Source organism: Peromyscus maniculatus, chromosome 18 (assembly GCF_049852395.1).
Source record: "Peromyscus maniculatus bairdii isolate BWxNUB_F1_BW_parent chromosome 18, HU_Pman_BW_mat_3.1, whole genome shotgun sequence".
Taxonomy (NCBI): domain Eukaryota; kingdom Metazoa; phylum Chordata; class Mammalia; order Rodentia; family Cricetidae; genus Peromyscus; species Peromyscus maniculatus.
The window spans coordinates 18,677,783-18,696,687 of NC_134869.1; the positions used below are offsets into that span (position 1 = coordinate 18,677,783).

Genomic DNA, 18,905 nt, shown 5'->3' on the forward strand with positions numbered 1-18,905 from the left:
TCGAGGGGACATTCAGGCTCCTGTCACACTATTTTCACCAGCTAATCCACACATACTCTCATTTCATATGTGTTTTTGCTTAAAGATGCATTCTGCAATAGAGAGCCGGCTCCTTAACATTGGACTCACAACCAACAGACTAAGTTACGCCTGACCCCAGCTCATGTAACACGTGCGTGTCCTCTCTAAAGCACTTTCTAGTCTTGAACAGATGAGCACCAGACAGCAGGTGGGCACCCACCATCCAGCCCTGGCTGGCCTAGAACTCCCAGTGTAGAACAGGCTGGACTTGAACTCAGAGATCCACCTGCCTCAACCTCCAAGGGCTGGGATTAAAGGCATGTGCCACCATGCCAAGCTATTGTGGGATATTTTTTTAAATTTATTTATTTATTTATTATGTATACAGTGTTCTGTCTGCATGTATGCCTGCTGGCCAGAAGAGGGTGCCAGATCCTATTACCATGTGGTTGCTGGGAATTGAGCTCAGGACCTTTGGAAGAGCAATCAGTGCCCTTAAACACTGAGCCATCTCTCCAGCCCCTATTGTGGGATATTTTAAACAGTGAAATCACCAACTAAAAGCATAAAATTGGGATGTGACATAAAATTATGGGGGGGGGTGACATAAAATTAAGAGGGTGACATAATACTGAACTGAAAAAAAAAAAAAAACCAGACACTTGCTCACAGTAAGAGAGCAGAAACAAACAGGTCAAGTGTACCATGGTTGAAACTACGACTCTGGTGGTTCCATTTTGCGATTGTAAGTCTGGAGCGTCTAACTGTGAAAGCTCTGTGAATGTTGGCTTGGGAGAATAAGTTCTAACGAGTAGTGCATCTGCAAAGGCGGAATTGGTGAACAGTGGGGGATCAATATTTGTGCACGCGGGTGTCTATGAAGGAACGAGGCTGAGAAGATGCTTACGGAGAAAGAGCTCGGGGACAGTGGAGAGACAACGGGCTGCTGGGAGCCTTCTCAGAAAATGGCCCTTGTGGAGGCAGCAGAGAGAGGTTTGGTGTCCCGAGACAAAGGAAATAGAGTTTGGCTGCAGGAACAGCTTCTCTGGACGGCAGGAGAAAGCATCTTGGAGCGCGGGGGGGAGGCTGGTCTGAGGAACCACGGAAGTCTGTGTGTGGTTCCATCTCCAGAGCACAGAGCCTCAGGCTGGAGGGGTCGGTTTTCTTTCCCTCCTTGAGGACTCTTGTACAGCTTGGACCTGAGTGCAGTGTGTTGGAATGTCACTGGAAGGGGTGGATCGAGAGTGTCCTCATCCCAGCGGACGCCAGATGCCCTGAGGTGAAGTGACAGACGGGTCCGTTCTCTCTGTTCGGTCACTCCAAGTTGTATTCAAAACTCACAGCCTCCATTTGCACCCCATCATTGTGTGCGGCTATAATTTGTCAGTGGGTGAGAGAGAGACAGAGACACAGATGTGTGAGAAGGAGAAAGGCCAGGCCACCGAGGGCTGGGGAGGTAGGGTTCAGTCAGGTATGAGCTTGCCGGGTCTGCACGAGGACCTGAGCTCAGACCCGGAACTCTTGCCCAAAGGCTTGGCCCTGTGACACATACTTGTCATTCCAGTACTGCAGAGGCACAAATCCCTGGGATTCACTGGCCAGCAGACCTCGCCTTTGACAAGCTCCAGACTAGTGAGCGAGATAGATGGCATTTCTATGGAGGGACGACACCAGCGGTTGACCCCTGGCCTTGACATTGCACGCCCACAGGCATGCCTACATGCAGCGTGTGCAACCCCCCTACACACACACATACACACACACACACACACACACACACACACACACACACACACACACCACACGTACCACACATACACACACAGCCAACTGGACTAGATGTTTTGTTTGTTTTTCTGGATTGAACCCAGGGCCTCACAATTTCTGGGCAAGTTCTCTGCCACTCAGCTGTGGCCTAGCCCCCATGGGTTCCTTGCGTGGGTTTGTTCAACAATGAATCAAGGAAGACTGGCGTCTTGCTCAGACGTGGATTTGCGGACCAGAACACGTAGGAGGAAAGGCTTCCACGGCAGGTCCTTCACCCGTACAAACATGTCACGAGCAAATAGGAAGAAACTACCCCGCGGACAAGAGAAGCTGAGTTCAAAGTCCACAGAAATCCTGCCGTTGCTTGCCACACCCTCCTCAGGTTTCAGGTGCTTGGGACAAAGGTGTAAGTTCCTGCTCTGAGGAAATAGATCGGGAGAGTTACAGGGAAAAACGTAAGCAGAGCTGAAATCCCTGAGTCAGACCAATACGGGTAGAGCTGAGCTTGCAACCCGGCATGCCTAGATAAGAGACAAAAGCCTGGAGGAGTCCCAGCCTGCAGACCTTTTCCCTGTAACTCCACGGTAGCTGCTTCCCATACTGTGGCCTCTCCCCAAGCCAGGCAGCTGCTGGGTGTGTAGAAAAACCACACCAACTCGAGTATCCTTGAGTCAGTGTTCCTGTGTGGTGAAGTAGGCCCACAAGAAAATTCCCAGATGCAGCTGCAGCTGTCCACTCAGCAAAACCTGGCTACGGTCCGTTCCCCAACAGACATTCAGGAGAATGGCCACAGAAACACCAGTCATAATAGCCGAGTCTGAAACGACCTCAGAGGCCATCCACTGTGGAAGAGACAGACTGTGGTGTGTCCGCCCCGGGAAACACTGGACAGCAGTGAGAATACACGAGCTAGAGCTATCCACAGCAATAAGGCAGAATCCCACAGGCAGCTTTCAGCCTAAGGAGCTGAGCAGGAAAGTATAGACTGTGCACTTTCGCTTAGATATTAAGAAATACCAACCGCAAAATAGGCCAAAGGGATACACAAATCACAGACAGTAGTTAACCTCAAGGAGTGAGGTTTAAGAGACCAGAAAGGAATGTCAGGGGCCGATCTAGTAGGTGGTAGGGATTTTCTTTTTTTCCTGTGGAGTGCTAATCACTCCATTATGCCCAACTTCAAGTTCAGGGGGCAACCCTGAGCAAGCAGGGAATAGAAGAATGACTAGCTCCTCGTATGAAATCTCATCCATCCGTCCACTTACCGATTTGTTTATTCACTGAACAGACATGCAAGGAGAAGGGAAAGACGTGGTTTGGGACTCTCTAGGAGGGGAGAATACCTCAGTGTCTGGTTCTGGAGTGCACATGAGTGTGAGAAGGGAATACTGATGTAGGTGTCCAGCACAATGGACCTCCAAAGAATGGGTCCCGATGTAGCTGATGAACTCTCCAACTAAATACTCTTCAGACTCCAAAAGTAACTTTTGAGCCTCCAACTTCATATGCACATGAGTCACCTGTTGATCTGGTGAAACGTAATTCCAGTTTTCTGAGATCTACATTTTTCTTTCTTTCTCTCCCCCCCCCCCCCCACCCTTTTTGGTTTTTCCAGACAGGGTTTCTCTGTGTAGCACTGGCTGTACTGGAACTCACTCTGTAGCCCAGGCTGTCCTCCAACTCTTCAGAGGACTCTCACAGAGATCCACCTGCCTCTGCCTCCCGAGTGCTGGGATTAAAGGCGTGCGCCACCACCGCCCGGCTGAGATTCAAATTTCTAATGAGACTTCTTGAAGGCAATGCTGGTGGTCCTCTCACCCACTTTCCGTGGGAAAGAAAGTCACCCGAGCAACAGAGAGAGAGATTCTCTGGCTCCACCAAGCACAGCTTGATAGCCTATTTTGTTCATGTCAGCTCCTCGGGAGCACACAGGCAGAGAACAAGAGCAAGCCCATGTGGGAGACACTCTGCAGACCCTGCCTGCTGTGACTATGGTGCGGGAAGCAGATGGGAGCTGGGAGGACGCCATTTAGACTGTTTTACAAAGTTGGAGAATGTCTGTTCGTTTCTTTGCTGGTTTCCTCAATTTCCTGGGCCTTCTCTTCACATGAAGAGACCAGAGACGTGCATATAAGTGCAGAATCCCCGCATAAGGTGTGTGTGTGTGTGGGGGGATGATAGTACAAAATGGGTCAGGATGCCCTTGACTATTTTGTAAGTTAAACACAAAAATGGTAGTTGAAATTGTTTCTCCTCCTTTCTCACTCATCCCAGGGGGGAAGCAAAGTTCACACTCTAGATCAGTGGTTCTCAACCCTCCTAACGCTGCGACCCTTTCATACAGTTCCTCATGCTGTGGGGACCCCTGACCATATAACTATTTTCATTGTTGCTATTTCATAACTGTCATTTTGCGACTGCTCTTAATTGCAATGTAAATATCTGTGTTTTCTGACGGTGTTCGACGACCCCTGTGAAGGGGTCTTTTGACCCCCAAAGGGATGGCGACCCATAGGTTGAGGACCACTTCTCTAGCTCACATTGGAGGGATCAGAGGCCTGGTGGGGGAGGAGGAGAGCCTTGCTAAGGCTGGAAGGAAGGACTGTCAGGTCGTGGACGCCGAAACATCTAGGCTTAAGGAAGCCCAAGGCAGGGACCTGAGGCCGCTTCAGTTCAGCCAGGTCAGCTGTGGGAAGAAGGGGTGGCCGCAGAGGTAGGTGGGTAAACAGGAAGCCACAGAAGGCTGTGTTTGTTTCCTTTTCTGGTTTTGAGTGGAGTGACCCTGTTTTTTTTTTTTTTTTCTCCACATCAGTACATTTTTGGAACTGAGCCGGTAAATACATTAATTCTCATGAAAATTCAAAAGGCTTCGGAGGTTTCCTGCCGGAGCGGCTACCCCTTGGCTCTGTTCTTTTAGCCAGAGAAAGACTCCTCTTTCTCCCAGGCACATGCTGCTGTGAGTCTCTTGAGACTCTCTCCAGCAATATTTTTTTGTAGGTGTATGGGCACATTTCAAGTGTCTTTTCCTCTTGCCTGGCACACAGAACAGCACACCATCCATCCAGCACACTGTCTGGCTCTGTCCGTCCATCCATCCACACTGCTCTCCTATCTTTCCAGGTTACTAATTCTGACTCTGTCTCTTGTCCCCTTGTGGACTCTGCCTCTCACTATCTTTCCTATTCCTATTGTTCCTACCTCCCCTGGCTGGCACACTCCCCTGCCAAACCGCTCCCAGGCAACTGTAGCTAACGACCACGACAGAACTGACGCTGGCCTGGCCTGCTCGAAACCTGTGACTAGGGCCCTCCCTCCGGGGGCCCTTGGAGGTGCCCTGTCTGTGAACTATCCGCTCAGTCTCTCTTCCTTCCTCCTTGACACAGACATCTTACCATCTCTTCTTCCTCGTAACCGCCTCAGCCTCACTGGTCTCCCCCCTCATTCTGGACCCCGGTCTGCTTCCTTCTTCAGACAAGGAGGATCCCCAGATCCTCCCCAGTTCATTTCCTCCTCTCCACCCCTACCTGCCTCTGCACCATGCTCTGCCTCTCTTCCCGTGGCTATGGGTAAAGCCGGCTGAAGCCTGCTTCTTCACTTGTAGCCTGGATCCCAGCCTCTGGCAGCCAGGGAGATGTTATCCCAGACCCGCCCCCCTCTTCCCCCAGCCTCCCCTGCCCCCCTCCTAGCCTAGATCTCCAGTAACCCTATCTCTACCATCAAATATTTCTAACAGCCAACAAATACACTTTTTCCCCCGATCTCCTTTACAACAGAATTCTTCGACACCAACAGATCTGTTTCCTGTTGCCTCCCAGTCTTTCCGAGCCGTCTTTCAGTTAGGTGTTCAAGGCCCAACACTTCTGACGATGCATCAGACTGTCCTGGTTGGGCAACTTCAATGACTTTTCCCGTTGCTCAACCCAGCAGCCAAGGCTTAGCCCTTAGTTAATGAGGAACAACATTGGACACCTCTGATACTTCTTTTCTCCAAATGCTTTCCCCATTTCTCTGCGGAGACGCTTATTCCATTGCCTTGCCTCCATTGCTGTTGTCCCCACATCTCCGTGGCTAGCTTTTCCTCGTGTACCATCTCCATGCTGAGCCCCCCAATTCCCATCTACAGCCCACCCCCCTTTTCCTCAGGACTCCACACAGCCTGTGTAAAATGACTACAAAGTTACCATGTAAAAGATGGAACCGCCCCCCCAACCCAGCCAACTTCTCCCCACAGCCCCCCGGCCCATCTTTATTTGTTTGTTTGAGACAGGGTTTCTCTGTGTAGCTTTGCGCCTTTCCTGGAACTCACTCTGTAGCCCAGGCTGGCCTCGAACTCACAGAAATCCGCCTAGCTCTGCCTCCCGAGTGCTGGGATTAAAGGCGTGCGCCACCACCAACCGGCTCCCTACCTGCATCTTGGTTAATCAAATTACAAATTACGGTCTCCTGGTTTCTTAGGCCAACGTCTTGACGTCATCCCTGACTCCTCCCCTTGCCTGATGTCCCGTCTCTGCTCCGACCAGAAACCCCTCCAGCTCTACTTTCAAAGCTCACACTGGAGTTGACTGTCCTTTCTCGAGGCTACTCGTGACTGTCGGCCAAGCCACCACGTTTCTCACTTCAGAACTCTTCTCTCTACTCTAGTTACCAGTAAAACGCTACAAAAATTGACATAGGAGACAAGTTTGTCTTTAAAAAAGGGGGGGGGGCAATAAGGAAGGTAGACTTGAAATATGTTCTTTTTCTTGCCTATACCTCTCAATGCAAATCCTCTTCAATCAGTCTTATATGGTGCCAGAGAAAAATATTTAGTAAAACATGGTAGAAGAAAAATTCTGAGATGAACTAAATTTAATAACAAAGGCTGATGGTGAGGGGGATGGGGAGAGACCAGGGAGACACTCAGGTAACACTTGGTTCCCGTGAAAGAAGAAAGACTGTCCCACACTCCTGAGTAAGTGTTAGAGCGTTGCTTAAATATCTTCCTCTTGTCTCCAGGGAAACTTGTCAGAACGTTGACTGAGGCCAATCCGGAAGTCCAAGCCCTTCAACCTGTAGAGAGCAGTGACCTCAGTATCTTTTAGGTCTTACCCCAAAGCATCCTCATAATATCTTTGTCCTACCCTTTCTATCTACAGCTGATAGTAGTTGAGTCTGAACTTATGCTTGCCTTGTTAAAAATGCTCTCGTCTCTTGGGTCTGTTTGATCATATTTCCAACGGCACACCCTCTTGCTGTTAGAAGTTGCCAAGCTGTCTCAGGACCCGGCCCATTCTTGCTAACAGCTATTGACCATGAACCCCTTTCATTTCAGAGATGCCTCCATGATTCTGGATTTAAGAGCAGGAGTTCTTAGCTATGCACATGAGACGAATCCCTTGGCATCACCTCCCAGGCAGGTCTGCCTTACAAAGTCTCATATCCTAACAACTCAGAGTTGCTAGCCAGGGGATTTCCAGGAAGGATTTGGAGACAGGAAAGAGTGGGGGCTGTTCTTGGAAAGCTAAAGCGTGAGGAGAAATAAATGTGTGCTACAGCCTGGCAGGAAGAATGTAGCGAGTAGGGACAATCAGAGCCCAGACGGCTTTGGAGGTAAGGGAGAAGGCTGGAACTGGAAAGGCAAGCAGGAACCGGATCCAAAGGGCTCTGGCCAGAGTTTCTGTCATCCAGCCATCAGCAACATTTCAACTGAACAACCAGCAGAATGTTGTGGAATATTACTTTAACTAGGCAACGATGTGTTACATTTGCTTATGCTGCAGATTATTACTTTAACTGTGTAAAGGTGTGTTACACTTGTTTCTGCTGCCTTTGTTACCGAGGTAAAGATGTGTTGCATTTGTTTAATTATGTAAAGATGTGTTGCATTTGTTTAATTATGTAAAGATGTGTTGCTGTTGCGCCTTGTCTGCCTAAGGCACCTGATTGGTCTAATAAAAAGCTAAGTGGCCAATAGCTAGACAGAGAAAGGATAGGTGGGGGCGGGCAGAGAGAAGAAGTAGGAGGAGAAATCTAGGCTCTAAGAATGAAGAAAACGAGAGGGACACACCCGGGTCAGCCACACATGCAGCCACCAGCCAGGAGACAGAACAGGACATACAGAAAGAAAGGTAAAAAGCCTTGATGCAAAACGTAAAGAGAAACAGATTAAAATAAGAGCTAAGGCCGAACATTCAGAATTAATAAGAAGTCTCAGTATCATGATTTGGAGCTGGTTGGTGGCCCCCAAAGAAGAAGCCTGGTCCAGTAGAGTTAGGTTGGGTCCCAACCTGAAGGTTTCTATTGTTTGCTCAATCTCTGTCACGGAGAGCATGAAAATGAGTTACTTAAATAGTATGGTGTAAAGCAGGGGATGCATTTCTTCAAGAGGCAGGAGGCGTCCCGGTGAGAAGATTTCATCGGAGGACCAGACTATATATGGCAGAAAGTCACTGTGTTCAAATGCTGACCCAATCCTGAAGAATGTCCGACTGAGAAATCCAGATGGACTGGTACATTTTTTTTTTCCAAGTCAAATCTAAGCAAACTAAGAGTCTCTGAGAAAAAAAAAAAAAAAAAAGCAAAAATAGCAACCCATCCCACTACAGAACAGGGAGCTTAAACGTGAAACAAGACTCATCTCTTATTCCTTTAATGTAATTTTCATTTTTAAAAATCACACAATATGTTAGCTGTATGTTATTGCAGACTGTGAATGATAGGTCATTTTTGTTTAAATGCCAAAGCTTTTAAACAAATAATTGTTTTCATCTGCCAAATCTCTTGGGTTGTGTTATGATAGGAAGTGTCTCTCCAAAATGTTGGCAGCTTGTTTTCTAGCTAGTGAAACTATTTGAGGGAGCTATGGTGACTTTAGGTCCCTGGTTGTGGGTACATGGGGTATCTTGTCCTGTCTGCCTTTCTCTTTGTTGAGATAAACAGCCCCCCTGCCACCACGTGTGTTTGCTGCCTCCATGTTCTGTGTGTGTCAAGCACCCCAGGATTGAACCCTTTGAAGCCATGAAATAAAATCTCTCCTTCAAGTTGTCCTCAGGTTTTACAGCCACGGTGATAAAGAGAAACTAATGGAAATTGCATGCTAAAACATTACGGCATGTCGACATTGGTGAGATCTTGGAAAGTTATTATTATCGTTGCTGTTGGGTTTTTTTTTTCTTCTTCCAATATGAATGCATTTTATTTTGATCAACTCTCTCCCTCAGTCCACTTCCAACTCCTCCCAAGTCTCTCCTTCCTCCTCCTCTCCCAACTTTATATCCTTCGTAAAACAAAAACAAAAACAAACAAACAAAAACCCCACTGAGTCCGACCAGAGCTGCCCATATGCAAGTAGGTATAAGGCTGTTCATCCAAGCACTGGAGACACTGAAGAAAACCAGCTCTCTGGCTTTCTCTCCCTGGGATCTCAAAAGATTTAAGCAAGGAAGTGAGGTGACTAAATCTCAAGGAATGATCTGGCAGATAACACAAGGAAGAATAAAGACTAGACTGATCAACAAGTTTTCAGACGTACCCACTAGCCCACGATAAAATGACAGCAAACTGATACCAGTTGCCACGTGGAAAAATCAGTTTTCTCCAGAAGTATCCACACTTTGGGACAGGCCCCATCTCTACGATCAAAACAAACTCAGTGATTTATATATATTTGTTTCATTTTGCTTTGTTTGGGCATTTTTTTGTCTTATTGGTCTTTTATTTGTTTTTCATTTTGGTGGAGTTTCTTTCTTGTGTTTTGTGTTTCTTTGTCGTCGTTTTAAAGTGAGAGAAAACGACATGAAGTTGGGCAACTAAAGAGGTAAGGAGGATCTGGGAGGAACTGGGGGAGGGGAAAACGATCAAAATATATTGTATGAAATTTTTTTTCAGATAAAGAAAATTAATAACCTCCCGCCCCTAAATAACGGCAGACTGACAGACATGGGCAAGGGCTGGGCTGAACCTGATGCACGTACAGCTAGGACCAGCTCCTAGCAAAGACTGAAAACATCCAAAAAAAATAACGCTGTCTTCAACAAATGGATTTCTCTTTCAAAAGGCCCCCCAAGCAGTGAACGGGGGTTTCCGTGGACCCAGTGATGTGGGCCTCTTCTGGTTAGTGGCTCCTCCTAATTTGTTTATCTCTCTCAGCCCACAGTTCCAAGTCGACACTGTGATGCGCGGTTAGATTTGTAGATCTTAAATCTTACGTTCTGGAGAACAGAAGAGCGGTTTGGTTTTGCTTATTGCAATTGTGAAGGATACTTCCCAGAAGCCATACTCGACAATCTGCTTACGTTGCCTTGGTCAGACCTGAACTACGTGGCCTAAATGTAAGGAAGATGCTCTGTCAAGTCCCATCTCGGGTGCTCTCCCCTCGGTTATGTGACCCCCGACACTCCCGGAAGAGGTGACATGTGTCCCTCCAGAACTGAATGTACTGTGCTGCATGGCCCTGCCTTGAAGCCTAGCACCATGCGGGGTAGGTCATTGGAGCATCTGGGAGTCGAGTGTACATTAACCACTGGTTTGGATAGCGATCCCCCTCCCCGCCAGCCCTTTCCTAGGCAGCCCCGTGAGGCAGAATGCACTCAGTACCTGCAAATTACGTTGAGCATTTGCAGTCTGCGTGAAGCAAGAGGGAACTAGGATTAAAAACGTCTTTGTAACCTTTTAGGGAAGTGGTAGAAGAGGTGAATTTTCCTGTCTTTCAAAATATGCAGTGTTTGCGAAATGTTACAACCCTTTTCAGAGACTTAATCTGGTGGGACCCGCTTTGCTGAATAACACAGGTTGTTTCTCATTTCTCAGGCCTTCTTAAAAGTTGCTTAAAATGAAAGTGCCAGGCATCTTTTATAACCCTCCTTTGCCTTTTACAGGAGGCGGAGCCGCGCTAGACGTGCTCCTGTGGCCAGCACACATACCACAGTTGGTTTTTTTGGGTGGTAATACTGTTTTATTCCGGTTTAGGTACTTAGGACTTGGAAATATCCAAGAGAACCCGGGAAAAACAAAAGATCATATGCCTCCCCGTCGGGGAATCGAACCCCGGTCTCCCGCGTGACAGGCGGGGATACTCACCACTATACTAACGAGGAATTGCATGGGGTTGGCCTATTCTGAGAGACCTTTTATCTATTCTAGACCGCCCCGCCCTCAGGACGTGTCCGCCAACAGTCCTCGCGTTTCGTGGTGCCATCGTGGCTTCTGCCGCAATTGAACCGAACTGAAATGGGAGTGTTCCATTCGCTGTCTCCCCTCCACTCCTCATCGTTTCCCTTAACCCACCCTCCCCCTGCTGGCAGACGCCCCCGCCCCCTCCATCGGTTCCCCCCCCCTCGCACCGCCCCCCAATCCCAGGCTGTCTAGCGCTGGCCTGCTCGCGCGGCACCATGGGATTTGTAGTCCCGCCCCGCCCTCCGCCCAGCCTCCCGGAGGCTCGGAGCCTCCCTTTCCCGGCGTGCCCCGCGCGCCGCCTCCCCTCGGCTCCGGCTCGCGGTGAGAGTCTGGCGGTCGAGCGTCCCGGGTGCTGGCCGACCGACGTGCGCCGCGCCTCCCAGAACCATGCCCGAGGTCGCCGACACTTGCTCCTTGGCCTCCCCGGCCTCGGTGTGCCGAACCCGGCACCTCCATCTGCGCTGCAGCGTCGACTTCGCCCGCCGGGCGCTGACCGGGACGGCCGCGCTCACCGTCCAGTCTCAGGAGGATAATCTGCGCAGCCTGGTACTCCGGGGGGCGCCGCGGGCTCCCGGGGCCGCTCTCCTCCTCCCGCTCCTCGCCCCTGCTCCCCCCCGTGCGCGGGCGCCTCGCGCGAGCCCCGCGATCGCTGATCACAGATTGCTGATCGCTGATCGCTGGCTCTCCCCGCCCGGCCCCTCTTCGGGTCTCCCCCACCTCTTTGTCAGGTTCCCCCCTCACCCCTTCCTCAGCCCCGCTTTTGCATCCGCACTCTCTTCCTTCACCCTCCACGTAGGAGGGCCGCCTCCTCCTCCTCCTCCTCCTCCTCCTCCTCCTCCCGCTCCCGCGCCTTCCCTTCTTCCTGGGCCCCCTCCACGCCTCACCCCTCACCCACTCCTGAGATACTCCATCCTCCCCCACCCCCATCATCCCGGTTCCCAGCGCTTACTACCCCTACACCCTCTGCCCCCCCCCCTTCTTCCTTGGCCCACGTCTCAGAACCCCTGTCCTAGGTCCCCGACTTTTCCAGCCCCTAGGGTACTGTCCTTACTCCACAGTCTCACCCAGATCTCCCATCCTGTACCTAAAGCCCCTTAAGGTTCCCTGCCCCCTCCCCTTAGGGTTCCCTGCCCTCCACCTTAGGGTTCCCTGCCCCCTCCCCCTAGGGTTCCCTGCCCTCCACCTTAGGGTTCCCTGCCCTCCCCTTAGGGTTCCCTGCCCTTCCCCTTAGGGTTCCCTGCTCCCTCTCCTTAGGGTTCCCTGCCCTCCCCCTAGGGTTCCCTGCCCTTCCCCTTAGGGTCCCCTGCCCTCCCCTTAGGGTTCCCTGCCCCCTCCCCCTAGGGTTCCCTGCCCTCCCCTTAGGGTTCCCTGCCCCCTCCCCCTAGGGTTCCCTGCCCTCCCCTTAGGGTTCCCTGCTCCCTCTCCTTAGGGTTCCCTGCCCTCCACCTTAGAGTTCCCTGCCCTCCCCTTAGGGTTCCCTGCCCCCTCCCCCTTAGGGTTCCCTGCCCACCCCTTAGGGTTCCTGGCCCTTTCCACCCTTTTTTGAGGTGTCCAGTCTCTGTTGCGTAAGCAACCTCTGCTCTTCAGGACCCCTTCCTGCTTTTGCTTCTTATCACCACTGTCTTCTAATAGTTTAAGAACCCGTGGGACCCTCCCGTCTTCTAAGGATGACTCAATACAATTTTTTTTATAAGTAGTTCCAAGGAGCAAGTCATTATTGCACTTTCTATAAAATGTGTACTTCTATAAACTCTCTAGCCCTTTGAATAAACGTTTGTTTAGAATCGTGAACTATTCCATAGTTTGATCTGTTCCGTATAATCTGTAGTCAGTGTTCTTATGTTATCTGATGGTATCGGGATCGAAGTTTTTCCTTGAGTCATAGAAGAGCATTTTAGAAATAAATGAGAGGAACAGGAAAGGACCAGCTATCTTCAGCCTGCTAACTAGACGATGTGTTTTGCAGAACTGTTTGGTCGTCTTTACCGACGCACAACAGGAAGCAACCAGGGCTGGAATTTAGGAGTGAAATTAATGGGGGTCCGTGATTGGGCGAATTGGAAGTGCAGATAAGAACCAGTGATTTTGCCCCTTAAAATCTTTTTATTATTTGTTCATTTGTTAATAAATCACTTAACTCTTATATTGGCATATACTTACTGAAAATACTGTAAGAAAGAATGAAAGCCTTATAGGCAAAGAAGGTAGCTCTAACTATTTCCTTATAGACTGCACTTCGGTCTTGAAGTCCCAGCTCGCTATCTCTTACTGCAAGGGCAGCTTTGCCCCGGCCGGGCAGAAGTTCAGTCTTCTTTGGATTCAATTTCCTTTTATTAAAAGAAAGTGAATTTGGCTGGCTTATCGCTGCTTCATAAGACCTTATGCCACTCTTTATTGTGTAGCTAGAAAGCTCCACCTTTGCTCAGAAAGTAAGCAAGAGTTGGGAGGCATAAGTACTTAACACAATGTCCCAATCTTACAACTGATCTGGTATCGTTTTCCCAATCTTCAGAAAAGTAAGACTTTAAAAAGGTTGATTTCTGGTTGGCATATCTGTTTAAGGGAGTAGCTGAAGTTTTAATGTTCAGTTTTCTGCAAAAGAGGTTATTATAGTACAAAGTAACATCTGTTGGTAATTGTTTTGCTTGTTTATGACAACAGTCTTGAGACCAAATGCTTGGCGCTAGTTATATTTATTTGAAGTTAACTTGTTTCTTTCTCAGTAGATTAGGAATTCCTTTCTTGAGACAGTGTTTCTCTGTAGCTCGGATTGGCCTTGAACTTAGTATGTAGCCCAGGCTGGCCTCAAACTTGATCCTCCTATCTCAAGATGCTAAAGTGTCGGGTTTACTGGCATGAGCCGCAGCTCCTGGCGTAGATTTAAGGGAGGAAGAAACTGTCTTTTCCATCTGCTTCTCAAATTCCTGGTTTAGCACTTGGCCTGCAGAGGATAGTGAAGAGTTTGATTAATGGGACAAATTCAATTAGAAAGCAGTGTCTAAACTGAAGATGGGGGACGTGGCTAACAGCGCTGTCTGTGTCCTAAAGTGTCATGGCACCATGCCTTTCCACTTGCCCAGAAGTCGGGTCTTTTTTACTACTCTGTTTTTGGAGTTTGTGGGGTGCCTAACGCTCCCTCTAAGAGGACCAATTCCCTCCTTTCTAAAATCCTTTCCCAGCTTTAGGTTAGTTACCCTGAACCTCGCTACTCAGAATTTGTAACTTCCAAGCATTTGTTTCTTACCTTAAATTTTTCCATTTCGTTGAGGTGTTCTTCAGTTAGTGGCCCCGAGGGTTTTGTGTCATGGCCAAGGTCAGCCCCTAGGGAATGGAGGGAGCCAGGCAGTGAGTCTTTCTGCATGCTGCCCAGCCTCCAGGCTCCACCGAGTACAGTGGCTGAGCTGAAAATCACATCAGGGTGGTTTGGTTTATGATTTTGTTTTTGGTTTTGTGTCCGTCCGTCGTCTCCCCGCCCCCAGACAGGGTTTCTCTGTGTAGCTTTGGTGCCTGTCCTAGATCTCGTCCTGTAGACCAGGCTGGCCTTGAACTCACAGAGATCCGCCTGGCTCTGCCTCCCGAGTGCCAGGACTAAAGGCATGTGCCACCATGCCTAGCCTCAAACCTGTTATTATTTAGCAGAAAGCTTAAGATTGATTAACATATTGCAAAGACTGGCCATGTAGCTTTGTGGTAGTTTGCCTAGCATGTGTGACACCTTGGGTTCCATCCTTAGGACCAGGAAAAATAAAATTAAAATAACATGTGCAGTATAATAAGATTTAAAGAAGGAATCTAGAGGAAGAGAATAAATGTAAGAGAATCAAGACGCGGCATTAGAGCCCAACCAGACACAAAAAGAAGTGTACTGTGTAAAGTTGACGTGGAGCTTCCCAGCAGCCTGTGCAAAAGGCGAAGTGACTTATTTATGTTGCATGTCACCTGTTTGGGGATACAGAGCCTTTTTGTGTGTTGTCTAAAGAGGGACACTGACATATAGTAAATCATTTCCTTAGGACCTTCCTGTCGTATGCAAGGCGGTGTCTTAACGTCTATGTAGGTAGCTTGGCTTTGGGACTAGTTGGTGTGCAGTGAATGTTTGCTGGAAGGTCTTCAGTTACCAGTTTCCTTGGTTTCCTTCCCTCTGTTTTAGATGACAGTGATGGTCAATAACCTGAGTGAAATTTGAAAGAGGATTTCTTACAATCTTTGGAACTAAAGGTTGAGGTTTGGGATGGGTTCTGTAGCTTAAAATCGCATTTTCTGTCTTGTTTTGGTCTAGAAGTGGCTTCATGGGAAAATTGCCGTCTGATAATTTTCAGGTACTGAGCTAAACCATGGAGGTGCGCACCTGGATAACGTTCTCTTTAAACCACCCCAGTCATAATGGAATAGTGCAGAGGGTGTCTGGAGAGGGCAGGGCCAGCTATTAGAAGTCAGGAGATCGAAAGGGGCTTCTTCACAAAAAGTAGTCATTAGAATAACTGACTCCTCTGATGCTGAGCAGATTTGAAGAGTTCAGGCGATACGGAAAATAGAATGTGTTCCGTTGGGAAATGACCCAGTTTAATCCATCTTTTTTGTTCTAAGGTCTGCTGTAAACACAGATAGTCAAATGATACCCTTAAAACCAATCTGATGTTCAGAAAGAAGCTTTAGATCACGGAGAGACAGAAAGGAGTGACTACTGACGAAGTATTTATGAAGCTAGAGATCATATATTCTGAATATGCAAGCGTGAGAGAAGATGAGTCAGCTCTAGTTGAAGTAATCGTTGGGGTCAGAGATTTGGTACCTTGAGGAGTTCTGGGAAGAGAATCTAGATGTCAGAGGAAGGAGCTGCCTGAGGGGGTACAGGGGTGGCGTCAGCTTTAGAAGCCTACTGAATGTGAGGTGGTACTTACTGCCTGGGCTTGCGTTGACCAGGCAGTTACAGATGTCCAGTTAACACATGGGAAGTGACAGCTGGCAGAGACCAATAGAACAGGGTGTGGCGGCACGTCCCCGTGATCTCCGTGCACCCAGTAGGAGTGCTGAGACAGGAAGTTGAGGGTTCGAGGCTGGTCTGGCACCGAGATGAGACCCTATCTCAAAAAGCAAATGAAAGCGTCTGGCGCAGTCTGGCTGGCTATGCGGGCACGCAGAAGAGCGAGAGGATAAAGAATATGGCAAGAAAAGCAAAGGGCCGAGGCTCACATCGGGGTGTGTTTGTGTCCAGGAGTGACAGAGAAGAGAGTATTAAGTCAGAGAATCATTTCTACGTGAAGTCGGAATCCAGGGTGGGGTTCCTGCCAAGTGGCAAAGCCCACAAGAGCTAGAGTGAGCCGGGCAGTGGTGGCGCACGCCTGCAGTCCCAGCACTCAGGAGGCAGAGCCAGGCGGATCTCTGTGAGTTCGAGGCCAGCCTGGTCTACAGAGAGATTCAGGACAGGCTCCAAAACTACACAGAGAAACCCTGTCTCAAACAAAACAAAACAGAAAAGAGCTAGAGTGTACGGAGGCCAGCTTACCAAGAAAGATTTCGTGGACCAGGGAGACTTCCCTTCCAGTAGCCAAGGTACTAAAACCCAGAGGAAGAGGAGGAGAAAAAAAAGTCACCGAGGGACAGTGGCAGCAGCCGTCTTAGATTACCCTCGATTTTTAAACTAGAAAGGAAGATGGCCCAGTTAGTATCTGGAAGGGCAGAGAGAGTCTTAGGTTCTGTGAGAGGCTTGTTCAGGCTGTTGGGAAAGTTTGGTGGTATACAACAAGAGCCTAGCTGAGAGATGGCGAAACCATGTGGTTTCTGGGGGAGATTATGGGGCAGAAATTCTCAGCCCTGCGCGTGCCCAAGGCGGCTGCCCTGAACTGGCCACAGTAAGTGCCTAGGGTCCCTCAGCCGCCTGCAGGCTTGGCTAGGCGGCATGCCTTCCAAGGTTGACCTTCGTTTAGCTATTCAACAGTAGTTGTGCATGGTCTGCCTAAGGAGTGGGTTTTTACTAAAGTATATTGTAGGAGTTGGAGTGTATGCTTTCTAGGAGAGACTATATAGTGAGACATTAATATGTTAAATTGAATCAGAGTGAAAGAAATTTAAACCACAGGGGAAAGATTTCTATAACAGAAGTTAACATTTAACAGAGTGAAAGGCATTTTAACTTAAGATTGGCTTTTATTCAGAGTCTAAAATAAATGAGTATCCCAGAGTTAATTATATACAAGTCCTATAACTGTAACGTTTTCAGGTTGCTTAGAGTGTTGAGAAATACGGGTCCTTCAGTTCTCTTGACTCTGCTTTAGTTTTGTTTCTCTTGCTGTGATAAAAACACCTTGACAAAGCAGCTGTAAAGGAAAGGGGGGTTATCTGGCTTACAATGTGAGGTCAGAGTCCGTCATCACGGGGAGTGAAGGCAGGCATTTGAAGCAGCGGTTACATCCACCGCCAGGGGCAGAGAGAATGAATGCATGCATGTATGCTTGTGCTCAGTCCCTCTACATTGTCCAGTTCTGGACCCACACCCAGGGAAATGGTGCCACCCACCGTGGGTGACTCCACCACAGTTCCACACAGTCAAGACAGTCCCCCCACAGGCCGCACTCTCCTAGACAGTCCCCCATGGAGGTTCTCTTCCTAGGCAATTCGAGGTTGTGTTAAGCTGACAAAACTATAGGCCTTTTATTCTTAGTTCCACTCTGCATTTTACGCTCTATAAGTAGCTAGTTTTACATTCACTGGAGTAAACCTGTGTCTAATATTTGTTCCTTCGGATGCATAAAACTGTTTTCTTCTTATCTGATTCTAGACTTTGGATACAAAAGACCTCACAATAGAAAAAGTGGTGATCAATGGACAAGAAGTCAAATACACTCTTGGAGAAAGACAGGGTTACAAAGGGTCACCGATGGAGATCTCTCTGCCCATCGCTCTGAGCAAGTATGACCGCCCTCCGCTTTTTATGACTGAATAATGGCAAAGTATGCTTTAAAATAATTCAGACATCTTTCTATGTTTCTAATGTTTGTTTATATGTAGTGATTGGCAGTCGTTTCTGTAATCTGTTCACATTGGTGTGGACAGTGAAAAATGGTATGTTCACTGGGCAGTGGTGGCGCACGCCTTTGATCCCAGCACTCGGGAGGCAGAGGCAGGTGCATCTCTGTGAGTTTGAGGCCAGCCTGGTCTACAGAGTGAGATCCAGGACAGGCACCAAAGCTTCACAGAGAAACCCTCCACCGCCTGGCACGTCTTTAATTCTTTAAGCCTAGGAGCGGCCCTTCTAGATGAGGGAGGGGACTAGAAGAGAAATGAAGTTACTAATGTAGCCAGACTCATTAGGCAGGAGTGTACCCCACCCCTTGATACTCGGGGCAGGGAGAAAGTGGGAACTATTAGCCTGAAGCAAGGATGATCTACTCCACCTTCCAGGATCTCTATGCCTCCTCCTCCCCTTCAAGAAAGAGAAGGAAGGGGCTGCAGAGATGGCTCAGTGGTTAAGAGCTCTGACTGCTCTTCCAGAGGACCCTGGTTCAATTCCCTGCAACCACATGGTAGCTCACAACTGTCTGTAATGCCAGTTCCTGAGACCCAACACCCATGGCAAAACACCAATGTATGTGAAATAAAAATAAATAAATTTAAAATATTAAAAAAAAAAAAAAAAGAAAGAGAAGGAAGCCACAAGCCTAGCTTGGGAGACAACCTCATTAACCCCATTCTACAGGGGAAGAAACTGGTGTGTTGAGATGGAGACATTGCCCCGGTGTCAGGATTTCGGTCCAGGTTGGGCTGCCAGTCTCCAGAGCTCTTGCTCATCCCTGTTATCAGTGCTTCTGGATTCCACAGCTACATGTTTCTTTCTTTCTCCCCCCTTCACCCCCAGACAGGGTTTCTCTGTGTAGCTTTGGTGCCTTTCCTGGATCTTGCTTTGTAGACCAGGCTGGCCTCGAACTCACAGAGATCCGCCTGGCTCTGCCTCCCTAGTGCTGGGA

The 18,905-nt window shown here is 48.7% G+C and overlaps 1 protein-coding gene and 1 non-coding gene across 4 annotated transcripts in view; one reads left to right on the top strand and one right to left on the bottom strand.

The window, feature by feature from the left end:
• Positions 1-10,790: 10,790 nt before the first annotated feature.
• On the bottom strand, positions 10,791-10,862 carry Trnad-guc (transfer RNA aspartic acid (anticodon GUC)). Its single transcript has one exon. It is a non-coding gene; the product is annotated as a tRNA-Asp (tRNA).
• Positions 10,863-11,229: 367 nt separating this feature from the next.
• Positions 11,230-18,905, top strand: part of Lta4h (leukotriene A4 hydrolase) — a 36,024-nt gene continuing 28,348 nt past the window's right edge. Inside the window, exons 1-2 of one of the 3 annotated variants that reach the window (XM_006988459.4) lie at positions 11,230-11,487; positions 17,720-17,850. In XM_006988459.4, coding sequence (XP_006988521.1) covers positions 11,329-11,487; positions 17,720-17,850 — 290 coding nt within the window. In that variant the 5' untranslated portion in view covers positions 11,230-11,328. The remainder of the gene's footprint in view (positions 11,488-17,719; positions 17,851-18,905) is intronic. The other 2 variants (XM_006988460.4, XM_006988461.4) reach the window with 2 other exon arrangements.